This window comes from Saccopteryx bilineata, chromosome 1 (assembly GCF_036850765.1).
Source record: "Saccopteryx bilineata isolate mSacBil1 chromosome 1, mSacBil1_pri_phased_curated, whole genome shotgun sequence".
Classification (NCBI taxonomy): domain Eukaryota; kingdom Metazoa; phylum Chordata; class Mammalia; order Chiroptera; family Emballonuridae; genus Saccopteryx; species Saccopteryx bilineata.
Genome location: NC_089490.1, coordinates 399,545,148 through 399,564,425, shown reverse-complemented (window position 1 = coordinate 399,564,425; position 19,278 = coordinate 399,545,148). Strand labels below are relative to the sequence as shown.

Genomic DNA, 19,278 nt, shown 5'->3' with positions numbered 1-19,278 from the left:
TGGGGTTCAGAAAATGTGAGGAGGGATCAGAAATGGAGGGAGGCGAGGTCGCCAGCTTGAGCACGGGCTCATCTGGTTTGAGCAAAAAGCCCACCAGCTTGAACCCAAGGTCGCTGGCTCCAGCAGGGGTTACTCCGTCTGCTGAAGGCCTGCAGTCAAGGAACATATGGGAGGGCAGTCAATGAACAACTGAGGTGTTGCAACGTGCAATGAAAAACTAATGATTGATGCTTCTCGTCTCTCTCCGTTCCTGTCTGTCTGTCCCTGTCTATCCCTCTCTCTGACTCACTCTGTCTCTGTAAAAAATAAATTAATTAATTAAAAAAAAAATGGAGGGAGGGTATCATGGAAAATCAAAGACCAGGTTGTCCTCCCTGTATTTTCAGGAATCTGGTAACATTCAAATGGAGGTAAATGAAGAGAGTTTAATAACAAAGGGATGGTTTTCTTTTCTTTCTTTTTTTCTTTTTTGTATTTCTCTGAAGTTGGAAGCGGGGAGGCAGTCAGACAGACTCCCACATGCACCCGAGCGGGATCCACCCGGCATGCCCACCAGGGGGGCGATACTCTGCCCATCTGGGGCGTCGCTCTGCTGCAATCAGAGCCATTCTAGCACCTGTGGCAGAGGCCATAGAGCCATCCTCAGCGCCTGGGCCAACTTTGCTCCAATGGAGCCCTGGCTACGGGAGGGGAAGAGAGAGACAGAGAGGAAGGAGAGGGGGAGGGTGGAGAAGCAGATGGGCGCTTCTGTGTGCCCTGGCCGGAAATCGAACCCGGGACTCCCGCACGCCAGGCCAACGCTCTACCACTGAGCCAACTGGCCAGGGCCTCAAAGGGATGGTTTTCAAAAGTGGGTAGCATTAAGGGAGCTCACTGAGAAGTGGCAGTGCCCCCAGCCTAGCAGCAGTAGGGCGCTCCTCCCACCCTTGGGCTGGCCAGGCAGGAAGAGGCAGTGGTGTTACCTGAGAGGAGCTGTGACTCCGTGGGAGAACTTGGAAGAACTTGGCCATGGCCAAGCAGGAAGGCAGCCCAGGAAATAAATTCCTCCTGCTCACACTACTTCCTCCCATCTCCCGCCTCATTTTGTCCAAACTGAGCTGTCCTCAGCCTGAGGCTAAAGCTGGAACCAACTGAGCCACTGGCTGCGAGACGGAAGACAGAACAGGGAGAGGGGTAGGAAGAGAAGCAGATGGTTGCTTCTTATGTGTGCCCTGACCAGGGATGGAACCCAGGACGTCCGCATGCCAGGCCAACGCTCTATCCATTGAGCCAACCAGCCAAGGCCTCTCCCAACATTTTATGTTAACAAATCTCAAACTTAGAGTGTAAATTCCTTGTATTGTTCACCTAGATTCACCAATCATTAACATTGTACTGCTTTTGCTTTACTCCCATATCTATCCGTACCTATCTATTTACTCACAGCATGTGATCTGCTACCGCTTGAAAGTAAGTTGTAGACATCTTGAACTTTGCACCTAAATACTTCATAGCCATCACTTAAGAATAAGGAGTCACCAGAAACCACTGTTATCTGGAGAGATTTAACATTGATACAATAATATTGTCAGACATACAATCTGTTATGGGTTGAATTTTAACCCCCCCATCCCTATCTTGAAATACTAATGTTAGCCCTGGCCAGTTGCCCAGTGGTTGGAGCATCTCAGACTTATAGCCTCCATTACTGTGAGACAATACACTTTTGTTGTTTAAGCCATGCACTTTGTGATGCAGTTGTGTCAAAATGGTATGTATATACTGCACTTAAAAAAAAAAACAAGCCTGCCCTGGCCGTTTGGCTCAGTGGTAGGGCGTCGGCCTGGTGTGCAGAAGTCCCGGGTTCGATTCCCGGCCAGGGCACACAGGAGAAGCGCCCATCTGCTTCTCCACCCCTCCCCCTCTCCTTCCTCTCTGTCTCTCTCTTCCCCTCCCGCAGCCGAGGCTCCATTGGAGCAAAGATGGCCCGGGCGCTGGGGATGGCTCCTTGGCCTCTGCCCCAGGTGCTAGAGTGGCTCTGGTCGCAATAGAGCGACCCCCCAGAGGGGCAGAGCATCGCCCCCTGGTGGGCAGAGCGTCGCCCCCTGGTGGGCGTGCCGGGTGGATCCCAGTAGGGCGCATGCGGGAGTCTGTCCGTCTCTCCCCATTTCCAGCTTCAGAAAATTACAAAAAAAAAAAAAAAAAAAAAAGGACAAGCCTGACCAGGCAGTGGCTCAGTGGATAGAGCGTCGGACTGGGATGCGGCGGACCCAGGTTCGAGACCCGAGGTCGCCAGCTTGAGCGCAGGCTCATCTGGTTTGAGCAAGGCTCACCTCAAGCAAGGGGTTACTCGGTCTGCTGAAGGCCCATGGCCAAGGCACATATGAGAGAGCAATCAATGAACAACTAAGGTGTCAACAAAAAACTGATGATTGATGCTTCTCATCTCTCTCTGTTCCTGTCTGTCTGTCCCTATCTGTCTCTCTCTCTCTCTGTCACTGTAAAAATAAATAAATAAATTTTTTTTTTAAAAAAGAACAAGTATCCAATTCTGGATCACAGCTCTGGCCAGGTAGCTCAGTTGGTTAGTGTCATTGCTATACCCCAAGGTTGCAGGTTTGATTCCTGGTGAGGGCACATGCAAGAATCAACCATTGCCTGACCTGTGGTGGCGCAGTGGATAAAGTGTCGACCTGGAAATGCTGAGGTCGCCGGTTCAAAACCCTGGGCTTGCCTGGTCAAGGCACATATGGGAGTTGATGCTTCCTGCTCCTCCCCCCTTCTCTCTCTATCTCTCTCCTCTCTCTCTCCTTTCTATTTAAATTTTTTTTAATTTTATTTATTCATTTTAGAGAGGAGACAGAGAGGGACAGAGAGAGATGGAGAGAGACAAAGACAGGGGGGAGGAGCTGGAAGCATCAACTCCCATATGTGCCTTGACCAGGCAAGCCCAGGGTTTCAAACCAGCGACCTCAGCATTTCCAGGTCGATGCTTTTATCCACTGCGCTACCACAGGTCAGGCCTCTCTCTCCTTTCTAAAATGAATAAATAAAATTAAAATAAAATTTTAAAAAAATGTTTAAAAAAAAAAAGAATCAACCATTGAATGCATAAATAAGTGGAACAACAAATTGAAGTTTCTCTCCCTCTCTCTCTAAAATCAATACATAAATTTTAAAAAAATTTAAGATTAATTTTTAGCCTAATCAGGTGGTGGCGCAGTGATAGAGCGTCGGACTGCGATGTGGAGGATCCAGGTTCAAGACCCCAAGGTTGCTAGCTTGAGTGTGGGCTCATCTGGCTTGAGCAAAGCTCGCTAGCTTGGACCCAAAGTCGCTGGTTCGAACAAGGGGTTACTCGGTCTGCTGAAGGCCCACGGTCAAGGCACATATGAGAAAGCAATCAATGAACAATTAAGGTGTCAAAACGAAAAACTAAAGATGCTTCTCATCTCTCTCTGTTCCTGTCTGTCTATCCCTCTCTCTCACTCTCTGTATTTGTAAAATAAATAAGTAAATAAAGATTAATTTTTAAAAAGATTTTATTTATTGATTTTTTTTTTTTTTTTTTTTTTTTTGAGAGAGAGAGAGAGGAGAGAGAAGGAGGAGAAGCCAGAAGCATCAACTCTCATATGTGCCTTGACCAGGCAAGCCCAGGGTTTCGAACTGGTGAACTCAGTGTTCCAGGTTAATGCTTTATCCACTGTGCCACCACAGGTCAGGAATAATACACAAGAAATTTAAAAATACTTATTTTATTGATTTTAGGGAGGGAGGAAAGGGGAGCGAAAGAGAGGAACATCAATCTCCTGTATGTGCCCCAACTGAGGATCAAACCAGCAACCTCTGTGCTTCCAGGCAATACTCTAACCAACCAAGCTATCCGGCCAGGGCACAAATTGTTTTTGTATACAATCAGAGACTGAATTCCCCTTGACTCCCTGTGCTGATACGGTAGTTTAGGTTAATGCGCTCCACATGTGCTCATACATATATATTGGTGGATCAAATCCCCTGGCCTTGCCTCCATCAGCAGGAATCAGATCAGAGTCTCAGGACCCCTCAAACCCTTGGCAGAAACCTCTGCTGCCTATGCCCTCATACTCACAGCGGGCTCCCCAGCCCATCCCCGCTTCAAGAGCGTCAGAACTGGTCCTGTCATTGAACCCTGTCGACAACTTTCACCACAAGGGACTCAGGCCTCCTCAGTTCTCCAGAGCTCTGGCCATCTCCGTTTCCTTCCCATTTGCCCCCTCAGCTCCTGATAGCTGTCCGCTGTGCCTTCTACAGCTGATGGTCCGTCTTTAGCAAAATCCCATGTCTTCACCTTTTGCAAACAGTCGGGTCCTTAACCCTCCTGCTCTAGCAGAAACCACGCCCTCCCTGAGGTCACCACTGCTCTCCTCTCACACTCGTCCAATAGACTCTCCACAGCCCTCCTGCCACTGGGCCTGGACGTGTGGCCGGCATCCCCTCCTCACCACTTATAGGTGTCCTCCTCTCTCCTCCTCCCAAACAATCAGCTTTGAACTCAAGTAGTTATCAGCTTATACCACACACTTTGTTTCTGCCGTCTCCCAACACATGGATCTCATACTTCTCGATCATTTTAGCTCCTGGCTTGCTGTCACTCTCCCTGTCCCACTCCCACTTTAATTCTCAGAGGCTTCAGTATGTCAGTGGATGATTCAGCTGCCGGGCCTCTCAGTTTCTTGGACTCTTCTTCCAGGATCTTGTCCTCCACCTCACCCGAGCCACTCACTCCCGCAGCACTCTCCCATTGAAAGCCTCCGTGTACATGCGTCTACTGAGCACTTGAAATATGACTGGTTTGGCCTGACCCATGGTGGTCAGTAAAGCATCAACCTGAAACACTGAGGTCGCCAGTTTGAAACCCCAGGCTTGCCTGGTCAAGGCACATATGAGAAGCAATTACAAGTTGATGCTTCCTGCTTCTCATCACCCCTTCTCTCTCTCCTCTCTCTAAAATACAAAAAAAAAAAAAAAAAAAAAAAAAAAAAAAGGAATATGACTGGTCTGAACTAGGATGTGCTGTGAGTTTAAAATACATACCTGATTTCAAAGATTTTAGTGAGAAAAAAATATAAATTATCATCAATAATTTTTATGATGATTACAAGTTGAAATAATTTTTTTTTATTAAAATTTTTTTTTATTTATTCATTTTTAGAGAAGAGAGAGACAGAGAGGGAGAGAGAGGAGAGAGAGACAGAGAGAAGGGGGGAGGAGCTGGAAGCATCAACTCCCATATGTGCCTTGACCAGGCAAGCCCAGGGTTTCGAACCGGCGACCTCAGCATTTCCAGGTCGACGCTTTATCCACTGCACCACCACAGGTCAGGCCAAGTTGAAATAATATTTTGATACATTATTAAAATTAATCTCACTGTGTCTTTTTACTCTTTTTTTGTGTGTGTGGCAGAGACAGAGAGAGGGACATATAGGGACAGACAGGCAGGAAGGGAGAGAGATGAGAAGGATCAATTTTTTGTGGCACCTTAGTACTTTTCGTTTTTTGGAGTTTTGGGTTTGATGGTATTTTTTTTTTTTTTTTTTTTCCTGAAGTTGGAAACGGGGAGGCAGTCAGACAGACTTCCGCATGCGCCAGACCAGGATCTACCTGGCATGCCCACCAGGGGGCGATGCTCTGCCCATCTGGGGCGTTGCTCTTTTGCAACCAGGGCCATTCTAGTGCCTGAGGCAGAGGCCACAGAGCCATTCTCAGCGCCTGAGCCAACTTTGCTCCAGTGGAGCCTTGGCTGGGGGAGGGGAAGAGAGAGACAGAGAGGAAGGAGAGGGGGAGGGGTGGAGAAGCAGATGGGCGCTTCTCTTGTGTGCCCTGGCCGGGAATCGAACCCGGGACTCCTGCATGCCAGGCCGATGCTCTACCACTGAGCCAACCAGCCAGGGCCTTTTTTGTTTTGTTTTGTTTTGTTTTTAAACAGAGCCTGACCTGTGGTGGTGCAGTGGATAAAGTGTCGACCTGGAAATGCTGAGGTCGCTGGTTCGAAACCCTGGGCTTGCCTGGTCAAGGCACATATGGGAGTTGATGCTTCCAGCTCCTCCCCCCTTCTCTCCCTCTGTCTCTCTGTCTCTCTCTGTCTCTCCCTCTCCTCTCTAAAGTGAATTAAAAGAAAACAGAGACAGAGAGAGAGTCAGAGAGAGGGATAGATAGGGACAGACAGGAACAGAGAGAGATGAGAAGCATCAATCATCAGTTTTTCGTTGCGACACCTTAGTTGTTCATTGATTGCTTTCTCATATGTGCCTAGACCGTGGGGCTACAGTAGACCAAGTAACCCCTTGCTTAGGCCAGTGACCCTGGGTCCAAGCTGGCGAGCTTTGCTCAAACCTGATGAACCCGCACTCAAGCTGGCGACCTCGGGGTCTCGAACCTGGGTCCTCTGCATCCCAGTCCAACGCTCTATCCACTGCGCCACCGCCTGGTCAGGCGGCACCTTAGTTGTTCTTTGATTGCTTTCTTATATGTCCCTTGACTGGGGGGGCTACAGCAGACCAAGTGACCTTGCTCAAGCCAGTGACCTTGGGCTCTAGCCAGTGACTGTGGGGTCATGTCTATAATCCCATGCTCAAAACAGCGACCCCACACTCAAGCTGGATGAGCCAGCGCTCAAGCCAGCAACCTCAGGGTTTCAAACTTGGGTCCTCCGTGTCCCACCGAGGATCTATCCACTGCACCACCACCTGGTCAGGCTCTTTTTACTCTTTTTTTTTTCTTTTCCTTTTTTTTTTCCTTTTCTTTTTTTTCCTTTTTTTTTCTTTCTTCTTTTTCCTTTTTTTTTCCTTTCCTTTTTTTTCTTTTTTTCTTTCCCTTTTTTCCCCCGTCTCTTTTTACTCTTTTAATGTAGCTAATACTTTAAAATTGTACATGCACCTCGTGTTATATTTCCACCAGAAATGTTGCTGTAGATATTTTCACTGCCAATAATGACACAATGATGATGTCGAGCAGCCCACTCTCACCAGGACCCCTGTCTTTCCAGCTTTCCAACTCCAGTAAATTTTTTTGATTTTTAGAGAGAGAGTAGTGAGAGAGAGAGAGAGAGAGAGAGAGAGAAGAGGGGAGGAGCAGGAAGCATCAACTCCCATATGTGCCTTGACCAGGCAAGCCCAAGGTTTCGAACCGGTGACCTCAGTGTTCCAAGTCGACGCTTTATCCCACTGCGCCACCACAGGTCAGGCTCCAGTAAATTTTTTACCTTATTGGAACCTACCATCCATTGATTTTGTCATACTTTTGCTGTTCCTCATCCCTCTTGTGTGTGTGTGTGTGTGTGTGTGTGTGTGTGTGTGTGTGTGTGTGTTTCAGAGAGAGAAAGGAATGGGGAGAGAGAGAGAGAGACATCAATTTGTTTTCCACTTATTCATGCTGTCATTGGTTGATTCTTGTATGTGCCCTGACAAGGGATCAAACCCACAACCTTGCCATATCAAGAGGATGCTCTCTAACCAACTGGGCTACCCATCCATCTTTTTGTTGAACACCAATCATGTGCCAGACATTCCTTGTCCTTGTGGAGCTTATATTTTGGTGGTAGGAGACAAAAAAAAAATTATATCCTATGCTAGAGTAGTGGTGCTCAACTAGGGGCAATTTGGCAATGTCTGGAGACATATCTAGCTGCCACAGTAGAAGGAGGTGTGCTATTGGCACACACTGTAGAAGCCAGGCTGCTGCTGAGCACCCTGCAGCACGCAGGCAGCCCCCAAACACAAAGAATTCTTGGCCCCAAATGTCAGTAGTGTCTAGGTTGAGACTTGCTGCTCCAGAAGCTGTTATTGCTTTTGAAAAATGAAGACAAAAAGTAGAGTAGGGTGGTAGGACTGAAAGAGGAATTTGGGCTGAGGCTGTGGTTTTAGCAGGTCTGGTCAGGGTTGGGTTGGCTTCATTGAGAAGGTGACATTTGAGCAAAGGTGTGAAGGAAGGAGGGAGGGAGACCAACTAGGCTTTCTATTTCATTGAGAAAATCAAAGTTCCCACCACATGTGCCTGTGTACTCTGTCTTCTCACCAATTATTGTGGATAAATTATAGCGTTCCTAGCAAAGGCCACACCTCTCACTCAGGAATGCCGTTTCCTCCAGCTGCTCAAGGCCATCGGTCCTGCACTCTCCTATTAAATAATAGTAGCAACCGGAGCATTTGATACCTTGCTCCCTGTTACTATGACTCAAATAAACTCTTGTATGTGTGTGTGTGTGACAGAAACAGAGGGAGAGACAGAGAGAGGGACAAATAGGGACAGACAGACAGGAAGGGAGATGAGAAGCATCAACTTTTTTTTTTTTTTTTTTTTTTTTTTTTTTTTACAGAGACAGAGAGAGAGTCAGAGAGAGGGTTAGACAGGGACAGACAGGAACGGAGAGATGAGAAGTATCAATCATCAGTTTTCGTTGCACGTTGTAACACTTTAGTTGTTCATTGATTGCTTTCTCATATGTGCCTTGACCGCGGGCCTTCAGCAGACCGAGTAACCCAGGGGTCCCCAAACTACGGCCCCACAGGCCTCATACGGCCCCCTGAGGTCATTTATCCGCCCCCGCTGCACTTCCGGAAGGGACACCTCTTTCATTGGTGGTCAGTGAACAGACTTTTTCCAGAATGAAACATCTGAAATCTTCAACCAGATCTAGATGAACTGATGCACACTTGCATCACTTGTTACAGCTAGCAGTGACAAATATGGAACCGGACATTGACCATCTATCTCATTAGCCAAAAGCAGGCCCATAGTTTTCATTGAAATACTGGTCAGTTTGTTGATTTAAATTTACTTGTTCTTTATTTTAAATATTGTATTTGTCCCCGTTTTGTTTTTTTTACTTTAAAATAAGATATGTGCAGTGTGCATAGGGATTTGTTCAGAGTTTCTTTTATAGTCCAGCCCTCCAACAGTCTGAGGGACAGTGAACTGGCCCCCTGTGTAAAAAGTTTGGGGACCCCTAGAGTAACCCCTTGCTCGAGCCAGCGATCTTGGGTTGAAGCTGGTGAGCTTTTGTTCAAACCAGATGAGCCTGCGCTCAAACTGGTGACCTTGGGGTCTTGAACCTGGGTCCTCTGCATCCCAGTCCGATGCTCTATCCACTGCGCCACCACCTGGTCAGGGACACCTTAGTTGTTCATTGATTGCTTTCTTTTCTTTTCTTTTTTCAGAGAGAGAGAGGAATAGACAGGGACAGACAGGAACGGAGAGAGACGAGAAGCATCAATCATTAGTTTTTCATTGCGCGTTGCAACACCTTAGTTGTTCACTGATTGCTTTCTCATATGTGCCTTGACCGCAGGCCTTCAGCAGACCGAGTAACCCCTTGCTGGAGCCAGGAACCTTGGGTTCAAGCTGGTGGGCTTTTTGCTCAAACCAGATGAGCCCGCGCTCAATCTGGCGACCTCGAGGTCTCGAACTTGGGTCCTCTGCATTCCAGTCCAATGCTTTATCCACTGCGCCACCACCTGGTCAGGTGATTGCTTTCTTAGATGTGCCTTGACTGAGAGACTACAGCAGAGCAAGTCACCAGTTGCTTAAGCCAGTGACCTCTGGGCTCAAGCCAGTGACCATGAGGTTACGTCTATGATCCCACACTCAAGATGATGAGCTTGTGCTCAGGCTTAGGATTTCAAACCCGGGTCCTCTGTGTCCCAGTCTGATGCGCTATCCACTGCTCCACTGCCTGGTCAGGCTGACAGTAAACTCTTTTTTAAAAAAAAATTATTTATTTATTTATTTATTTATTATTATTTTCATTTTTTTTACAGAGACAGAGAGTGAGTCAGAGAGGGATAGACAGGGACAGACAGACAGGAGCGAAAAGAGATGAGAAGCATCAATCATTAGTTTTTCATTGCGCGTTGCAACACCTTAGTTGTTCATTGATCGCTTTCTCATATTTGCCTTGACTGCGGGCCTTCAGCAGACCGAGTAACCCCTTGCTGGAGCCAGCGACCTTGGGTTCAAGCTGGTGGGCTTTCCCTCGAACCAGATGAGCCTGCACTCAAGCTGGCAACCTCGGGGTCTCGAACCCGGATCCTCTGCATCCCAGTCCAACGCTCTATCCATTGTGCAACCGCCTGGTCAGGCTCAATAAACTCTTAAGAAAAAAACAACAACAACCCAGCTACAACAACCTTCTTTTACCTTCTCCCTGCCCCACCCCCACCCCTGCTTCCATCTTCTTTTTCTTCTTCCCTTTGCTGCAAAGCTCCTTGACAGAACTGTATATTATTACTGTCTCTAATTTCTTTCCTCCCATTTTTCTTTAGCCCAGGAATTTTGGGCTTTCCTCCCCCAAACTGCTCTTACTGGGGCCACCAGGAGGGCCCACAGACCTAAATACAGTCAATCCTCATTGCTCAGCTTGCTGGCCTGTGAGTGGCATCTGACACTATCAGTCAGGCCTTTGCCTTGGTGCTCCGTCTTCTGCACCAGATGCTCATCTGGTATTCCCCCCATCTCTCTGGTGAATCCCTCTCACACTCCTTTGCGGGTTCCTCCTGGTTTCCCGACCTCTACACAAAGGAGCACACCAGAACTCAGTCCTTGGTGATTTCTTCACCGCTTCCCCTAATTTAAAAAAAAATATTTTATTTACTGATTTTACAGAGAGAAGAGGGTAAGGGGGCAAGAAGTAATTGCTTTACTCTAGTTGTTCATTGGTTGCTTGTTGTATGTGCTTTGATGGGGCAAGCCCAGGGTTCCGAACCAGCAACCTCAGCATTCCAGGTCGGTGCTCCATCCACTGTGCCACCACAGGCCTGGCTCTCTAATTTTAATATCTTACAAACCACGGTACATTTGTCAAAACTGATAAGTCCTGGCCAGGTAGCTCAGTTGGTTAGAGCGTTGTGTGCATATTCCAAGGTTGAAGGTTCGATCCTTGGTCAGAGCACATACAAGAATCAACAAATGAATGCATAAATAAGTAAATAACAAATCGATGTCTCTCTCTCTCTCTCTAAAATTTTTTTAAAAAAATTTCTTTTTGTATTTTTCCGAAGTGAAAAGTGGGGAGCAGCAGACAGACAGACTTCTGCATGCACCCGACCAGGATCCTCCTGGCATGCCCACCAGGGGGCGATGCTCAACCCATCTGGATCATCGCTCTGCTGCAACCAGAGCCATTCTAGCGCCTGAGGCGGAGGCCCTGGAGCCGTCCTCAGCGCCCAGGGCCAATTTTGCTCCCATGGAGCCTTGGCTGTGGGAGAGGAAGAGAGAGATAAGGAGAGAGGGAAGGGTGGAGAAGCAGATGGGTGCCCTTCCTGTGTGCCCTGACCGGGAATCGAACCCAGGCTCTCCACACACCGGCCAACGCTCCACCACAGAGCCAACCGGCCACGGCCCTCTAAAATCCATTTTAAAATTGATGAACATTATGAATGAAATTACAGACTTTATTTGAATTTCACAAGTAGGACTCTGGCTAAATGGCTCGATTGGTTGGAGCATTGTCCTGCAATGCAGAGGTGGCTAATTCGATCCTTGTCCAGAGCACATATAGAAACAGATAGATGTTTCTGTGTCCCCTCTTTCCACCTTCCTCTCTCTGAATTAAAAAAAAGTAATAATGAATTTCACAAGTATGGCTCTGAGGTGCCTGAGACTTGACTAATTTGGTTATAAAACTGAAAAGTCCATACCCCTGAAGTCCCCTCAGCCCTGGGCACTCTATTTACCAGCTTTTCCATTAATGTCTTTTTTCTGTCTCAGGATTCAATCCACCACATTGCATTTAGTTGTCTTGTCTCCTTAGTTTCTTCTAATCTGCAACAGTTTCTCAGTCTTTCCTTGTCTCTCATGACCTTAACACTTTTGAGGAGTACTGGGCAGGTATTGTACTGAATGTCCCCTCAGTCTGGGTTTGCCAGATGTTTTCTCATTAGACTAGGCTTCTGGATTTTGAGGAATAAAACCACAGAGGGCAGAAATTTGATCTGTTTTATTCACTGCTGCATATCCAGTGCCTAGAACTGAGTACATGGGCCACTGTAGGCACCAAAAACCTGTTTGTTGAATGAATAAGGGAATGAACAACTTTATAAACATTTAGTCCTGTTTTGAAGTTTAAAAATGTGAATATAAATACTATCCTATCAAACTTATTGTTTTGCTTTCTTCCTTCAACAATGTGTCCTAAAGAGCCATTTTAGGACATAGAGAGCTACTTTATTCTTTTAACTCTTGCACTATTACAAATCATTACAATGGTTCTTGCTCTCTGAATACGTTCGATTTTTCTCATGGGCAGAACTGGAGAATTGCTAGACATTGAGTAGGCACATTTATGAGTTAATGGATATTGAAAAATGTCCAACTAAAGTGGCTGAATACATTTACACTCCGGCAGCATCTGAAAATACCCGTTACCTCACATCTCGTGGAAACGTGATAACCTACAAAAGCGCAGTGACCGCCTGAGGGTGCCTGCCCGGACCACATCTCCCAGAACGCACTGCGGTTCCTCGCCTACCTGGTTGCGTAAAATGCAATGTCCAATCCCTGAGAATTTCAGAAAGGTGGCGAGGCCTCCACGCCTCACCTACCTCTGAGGCTCCCAGAGCAGCGACTACCACTCCCAGAAGCCACAGGGGACTGGCGCCGCTGGCCACCATTTTAAGGCCCTGCAGGGGTAGTAGAAGGTCCGGGTAGTAGAGGGCCCGGATTCCATTTCCCGGCAGGCAGTGCGGCCCAAGGGGGCGGAACTCCATTTCCCAGCAGGCTCCAGGCGGCGGGCGCCGCGGTGCCTTGTGTGGGATGTAAGCGCGGAGGTGGGCGCGGGGGACCGAGGCCAGGACTCCTCTTAGGATTTGGGGGGCTTGTCCAGAGGGTGCTTTCCGGACAGACTCTAGGGGCCCGGGGGTACGGTCGTAAAGAGGGAGCGGGCGGTCGTTGGCGGTCCTCAGGGGGGCTTTAGGGGCGCACCCCCATCGGGGCCGGTGCTCTTGGGGTTGTGGGCAACGAGGAGGCCCTACAGCCTCCGCTGAGGCGGGGGGTCTCATCGACGCAAAAGCAGATGAACGGGGGGGTGAAGGGGGCGGGGAAGCAGCAGTTATTGTGCTTTTTGGGGGGTGAGGGTGGGGATTGGAACCTTAGAGGAGCTTGGGAGGGGGCTCCGGGGCCGTGCCGCCCGACTCTCCCTCTCCTGGCTCGCCTGCAGGCCGAGGCCCGCCGCCATGGGGCTGAAGGCCGCCCAGAAGACGCTGTTCCCGCTGCGCTCCATCGACGACGTGGTGCGCCTGTTCGCAGCGGAGCTGGGCCGAGAGGAGCCAGACCTGGTGCTCCTATCCTTGGTACTGGGCTTCGTGGAGCATTTCCTAGCTGTCAACCGCGTCATCCCCACCAACGTGCCCGAGCTCACCTTCCAGCCCAGCCCCGCGCCAGACCCTCCCGGCGGACTCACCTACTTCCCGGTTGCTGACCTATCCATCATCGCTGCGCTCTATGCCCGCTTCACCGCTCAGATCCGAGGTGCTGTTGATCTATCTCTATACCCTCGAGAAGGGGGCGTCTCCAGCCGGGAGCTGGTGAAGAAGGTCTCAGATGTCATCTGGAACAGCCTCAGTCGCTCCTACTTCAAGGATCGGGCCCACATCCAGTCCCTCTTCAGTTTCATCACAGGTTGGAGCCCCACAGATGCCAGGGGGCGAGAAGCCTGTCCCACCTGATAACCTTGGCCCACCTCTTCACAACGCATGGTTGTGAGGTGGGGCAGGTGTTACTCCCCCACCCCCTTTGCAGTTAGAGAAACAAGCCCAGAGAGGGACAGTGATGTGCCAGAGTCACACAGAATGACAAGGCTGGGACCAAACCCCAGTCACTGGGCTCCAAATCCATTAACCACCCCTTGCCCCCTCAGTGCCCCCATCTCTGCCATTGAGCTATAGGAGTTCTGCAGCCCAGCATGAGGCACAGAGGGCACCTGCAGATTTGAGGGGTGAGGAGCCAAAACCCGGCTACATTTTAGATAATTAAATGAGGTATATGAAAAAAAATAACTTTATTATTTTTACATTGATTTGAGAGGGAGAGAGAGCGAAGCATCAGCATCAACTAACTCACTGTTTCCTTTAGTTCCATTTAGTTGTGCATTCATTGCTTCTCATACATGTCCTGACTGGGGGTCACACCTGTGTCCTTTGGCATGCCAGGTTGACACTTTATTCATTGTACCACCCGGCCAGGGTCTATGAAAACGTTTTGAAATTGAACAGACCAGGGCCTTCGCCTCTAGTGATGGCTTAAGGCTCAGCTTGCAAAGATATTTCTTTGCTCCAAGCCCAGCTGACCAGCAATCACATCCTGGAGTGCCGCCATTTTGGGAAGGAATCTGAGGCCGCTTCTGAGCTTAGCAGGAAAAGAGTGCAGAGATAAATTAGGAATATTTGCCAGTGGGAGTGTGAAAAAAAAAGTTGGTTATAGGTCCTATTTTTGCCCACTCTGTTATAACCTGATAGGCACAATAAATTGAGGAAATTCTTAAATTAACATAAACGTATAACATGATTGAAGAGAATGAAAGGGACAGGGTCAAAGGCTGAGTGGAACTAGGAAGATACACGAAGGTCTGTTGTTGATAGGGGATGTAAGTGGGAGGGAGAGGTTTTGAACATGGAGGAGGAGGGGATAGAAGGGTGATGGAGTGAGGTTTGGACACAGGCTTGGAGGTGAGGGTGGTAGGGAACATGGCCCACCACTACCTAGCCCCTTCCTCCAGGCCAGAGCTCGGAGAACCCTCTTTCACTACCTCCCCTTTCCACAGGCACCAAACTAGACAGCTCTGGTGTGGCCTTTGCTGTGGTGGGGGCCTGCCAGGCTCTGGGTCTCCGGGATGTCCACCTGGCCCTGTCTGAGGACCATGCCTGGGTTGTGTTTGGGCCCAATGGAGAACAGACAGCTGAGGTCACCTGGCATGGCAAGGGCAATGAAGACCGAAGGGGCCAGACTGTCAATGCGGGCGTGGCTGAGCGGGTATTGCCCCCTCCCCCTGCTCCCTTCATACTCCTAGCCCAACCCACCCAAGGGGCTATGCTTTCCTGGGCCACACTCCCCTCTTCCTATCACTACACATATATGTCAGGAAGGGGATGCAGAAGGGCCCTGTTCCTGGTTGTCATCCTCGGAGCAGGCACAGGTAGGCCGTTATGAGACATCTGGTCTTGTCCTCTCCCAAGAGCTGGCTGTACCTAAAAGGATCGTACATGCGCTGTGACCGCAAGATGGAGGTGGCATTTATGGTGTGTGCTATCAACCCTTCCATTGACCTGCACACCGACTCCCTGGAACTGCTGCAGCTGCAGCAGGTGAGGTGTACCTGTGGGACCCTGGGCAGGGGCACTTTCCTCCCTGAACCTCAGCTTCCCCTTTTGCAACATGGTTAACAATTACTGGCCTGGCCTTTCCCAGGGCTCTTGGGAGAAGGGTGTTGAGACATGAAAGGGCTTTACCTCTGGCTAGGGTCTGGTTCCTAAACTCGGTCCCTTCCCACCTGGTGGGAGGTCCCTGTGAGTTTTGGATCCCACTTCTACCTGGTAGAGTGAGGACTTCTTCCCCCTCTCCCCCCCAGCTTATACATCTCTCTTTTGGCTTCTAGAAGCTGCTCTGGCTGCTCTATGACCTGGGACATCTGGAAAGGTCAGTATGGAGAAGTGGCCAGGCTGGGCTTTCGGGGGGCTGGATGGCAGCCTGGACTCATGACCTTTTCCCAGGTACCCCATGGCACTGGGGAACCTGGCAGATCTGGAGGAGCTGGAGCCCACTCCTGGCCGGCCAGACCCACTCACCCTCTACCACAAGGTGGGGACATCTCAGGAGGGTACAGAAGGGAACTGCAACAGTGGCTGGGGTTCCTTTCCACCTGGGAACTGGGAGGGGGCAGGTGAGAGAAGAACGTTGTGTGTATTGGGGACTCTCACCCATTTTGTATTTACCATGTACATATTCAGCACTGTCTGAGGGGCGTTTTGGGAGTGACAGGGCCTGGATTTGTTCCCTCAGCCCTGCTTTCTCTGCTGCTTCTCATTGTCCTTCCTGGAGTATAACAGAGGTCAACTGTGTGAGCACTGAGAGGGGATGTTAACTTGGTGGGGATGGGGGTAGAAGGACATTGGGCTGGGCTTGGAAAGCTTTGTGTTTGTGTAGGAGTGTGTGGGAAAGCCTGAGAAAGGGATGTGCCCTGAGCTTGTAGGATGGGCCTCTTCTCTTCCCTAGGCCTTGTTCTGTGGGCGCTCCCCACCCTCTGCATTCTGGCCCAGGTCTCAGCAAGCAGTTCTGCAGACCTGGTAGAGGAAATGGTAGGGGTTAGAGGTGGGATTGGAGATGGGACTCTGCGATCTTGCCTATTTGCCTTCTGGATGTGATCTGATCGGACATTTGTGCCAAATGGTGCAGCTGGGGCTGCCTCCCTGAGGCCCCTCTGCTCTATCCCCAGGGCATTGCCTCAGCCAAGACTTACTACCGGGATGAGCACATCTACCCCTACATGTACCTAGCTGGCTACCACTGTCGCAACCGCAATGTGCGCGAAGCCCTGCAGGCCTGGGCCGACACAGCCACTGTCATCCAGGAGTGAGGATCCCCCCACTAGGGCCTTAGCCCATCCTTTCTTCCCCTCCCACCCAACTTCTAATTATCCTTATCTAGGAGTGAGGCCTGGGTCCCAAGCCCCACCCCTTCCTCAGGTTCCTAGGTAGCCAGGGTACCCATCACCCAGGAGGTAGGGACCCCTGATGAAGGCCTCATGCCTTTCCCTCCCTCCCCTCTTCTCCTAATTGCCAACTACCATCTTTCCAGCAGTAAAGCCTGTACCTCCTGCCCCATGCCCCCTCCTCACTCTTGCTCTGGGCTGATACAGACACCATCATTTCGGAGTGAGGACCCCAACCACTCAACTGGTCCCTAGATGATCCAGGAAAAGAAACCTGGGCTCCATCCCCCACCAGGTCCCTGGGGGTACCCACCATGGCTGAGGCCCCACAGTGCCCTACTGCTCTCACAGCTACAACTACTGCCGGGAGGATGAGGAGATCTACAAGGAATTCTTTGAAGTCGCCAACGATGTCATTCCCAACCTGCTGAAGGAGGCAGCTAGCCTCCTGGAGGCTGGCGAGGAGCGGCCGGGGGAGCAGACGCAGGTGAAGGGCTAGGGCTCTTTCTGTGTCTGCCTTCCCACCTGATCAGGGCTCCCAGTCACAGGATGTGGGGCCTGCTGCTCACAACTGGGTGCTGCATGAGGAAGGTGGTCCAGCACCCAGAGCTCTTCTGTTCATCAGTAGCCCACCCAGGTCTGGGTGAGGGTTTGAGGGAGCTGAGGGTATTATGGGGGATTCTACCTTGTTCCTTCAGGTAAATGGGGTAAAGCCCATCTCTTCATGGCCAGGGCTCCTTATTCAGTTGAGGGGTGGGGTGGAGGTGAGGGAACGTTCTCCCTTTTCTTGGAGTCCTGGATAAGGAAGGAGGTCCTAAGATTTCCCTCCCCCTATGCTCGCCTCTTCCAGGGCCAAAGCTCTTTGCTAGATGAGGGGCCTGGCTTGTGCCCTCTGATAAGGGGTGAGTAAGGGGTTCTGATCTGTGTCCTTTCCCTGTTGCCCAGGGTGCCCAGAGCCAGGGGTCTGCCCTCCAGGACCCAGAGTGCTTCGCCCATCTGCTGCGGTTCTATGATGGCATCTGCAAATGGGAAGAGGGTAGCCCCACGCCGGTGCTGCATGTGGGCTGGGCCACCTTCCTTGTGCAGTCCCTAGGCCGTTTTGAAGGACAGGTGAGGGGCAGCTGCACAGAGGGACTGAGGAGGACAGGTGGTGGCAGCAGCTAAAGTGGAGCTGGAGTCTTTGTGGCTGTGAAGGGGATCTGTTTATCCCTTCTGGGTGCATGGAAGACTGAGGCCCCAATATGATGGTTGAGGCTGGGTCCGGCCATTAGGTTGCAACCTTTCCTTCAGCTTGCTCTACCTGTCTGGCCCAGGTGCGGCAGAAGGTACGAATAGTGAGCCGTGAGTCAGAGGCAGCTGAGGCAGAGGAGCCCTGGGGCGAGGAAGTCCGGGAAGGCCGGCGGCGAGGTCCGCGGCGGGAGTCCAAACCCGAGGAGCCACCGCCGCCCAAGAAGCCTGCGCTGGACAAGGGCTCGGGCGCAGGGCAGGGCGTGGTGCCAGGAAACCCCCGGAAACCCCCAGGGACGATCCCGAGCACTGCCCGTGCCCCTGAATGCGGCAGTGTGGCTCCAGCGCCCGCGCCAGCCGTGTCGCCACCACCAGAGGGACCAGTGCTCACTTTCCAGAGCGAGAAGATGAAGGGCATGAAGGAGCTGCTGGTGGCCACCAAGATCAACTCAAGCGCCATCAAGCTGCAGCTCACCGCGCAGTCACAAGTGCAGATGAAGAAGCAAAAGGTGTCTACACCCAGCGACTACACTCTTTCCTTCCTTAAGCGGCAGCGCAAGGGCCTCTGAGCTACGCTGGGACTCGTATCACCCGCTGGGAGCCGACCCTTAGTCTCTATGGAGGCTCCACCCCAGGCCCCCCCCCCGCGAGCCCAGGCCCGGCCTTCGGGCCCCACCCCTACCGGAATCTAGGCTCGGGTAGGTCCTGGATTCTACCCTAGCGCTCTCATTGGAATCTAGATCCCCCGAGCATTCCAGCTGGCCAATTGAAACCTCACCCTGGGCCCCATCACCAATCGTTAAAAGTCCAACGACGGGAAACTCGGGCCCCACCTCAGAACCGAGGCTCCATCCGTAGGCCTGAGCAGTGTCGCGCCAGGTCGCCCTCAGCCTGTGGGGGTGCAGTGCCACCCTAAACCTAAACGCGCAGGTCCCGCCTACAGCCCCGGAACCTGGGACCCCGCTCGGAGAACATTTCCGCACTTCAGAATTCCATCCCTGGGGAATCCATGCCCCCGACTCCAAAGAATTGAAGGGGCGCTTCCCTTCAATTTGAGAAATTTGGAAATTCTAGCTTCCTCCCTTTCCTATCCCACGAGTTCGGGACACGAAACTCCGCCCCCGGCCTGTGTGAATCCTGAGCTCCGCCCTCTTCCTGACCAACTGGCTCCAGATCAGAGTAGACCTCTCCCGACCCTCTGGGAACCTCTCCTGGGTCCATCCCGTCTCGGGGGACGCCGGAGGAAATCGACGGGTTTGCGAGTGGGTGAGGGGAGTCTGACCTCTGTTTTGTACATAGATTTATTTTTTAGTTCCGAGGAAGATGAATACATTTTGTAAAAAAAAGTACATGTCTCTTTCATCTGGAAATTTGGGGGGGTGCGGGGGGGGGAGCGC

At 50.8% G+C, this 19,278-nt stretch overlaps 1 protein-coding gene across 3 annotated transcripts; it reads left to right on the top strand.

The window, feature by feature from the left end:
- Positions 1–12,633: 12,633 nt before the first annotated feature.
- Positions 12,634–19,223, top strand: MEN1 (menin 1). Of its 3 annotated transcripts, none has more exons than XM_066251959.1 (10): positions 12,634–12,779; positions 13,169–13,629; positions 14,771–14,979; positions 15,183–15,311; positions 15,602–15,642; positions 15,717–15,804; positions 16,439–16,575; positions 17,006–17,141; positions 17,600–17,764; positions 17,968–19,223. In XM_066251959.1, the coding sequence occupies exons 2-10, from the start codon at positions 13,185–13,187 to the stop codon at positions 18,448–18,450; spliced, it is 1,833 nt and encodes a 610-aa protein (XP_066108056.1). In that variant the 5' UTR covers positions 12,634–12,779; positions 13,169–13,184; the 3' UTR covers positions 18,451–19,223. The 3 variants fall into 3 exon arrangements, with proteins under 3 accessions (XP_066108056.1, XP_066108054.1, XP_066108057.1); XM_066251957.1 differs by having other exon boundaries at positions 12,641–12,767; XM_066251960.1 differs by having other exon boundaries at positions 12,727–12,870.
- Positions 19,224–19,278: the final 55 nt, after the last annotated feature.

What these genes read in the sequence shown, in the direction of transcription:
- MEN1 (XM_066251957.1), top strand. An exon ending in CACTCACCCTCTACCACAAG is followed by an intron (nt 15,805 to 16,438) that starts GTGGGGACATCT and finishes CTCTATCCCCAG; the next exon opens with GGCATTGCCTCAGCCAAGAC. An exon ending in ACAGCCACTGTCATCCAGGA is followed by an intron (nt 16,576 to 17,005) that starts GTGAGGATCCCC and finishes CTGCTCTCACAG; the next exon opens with CTACAACTACTGCCGGGAGG.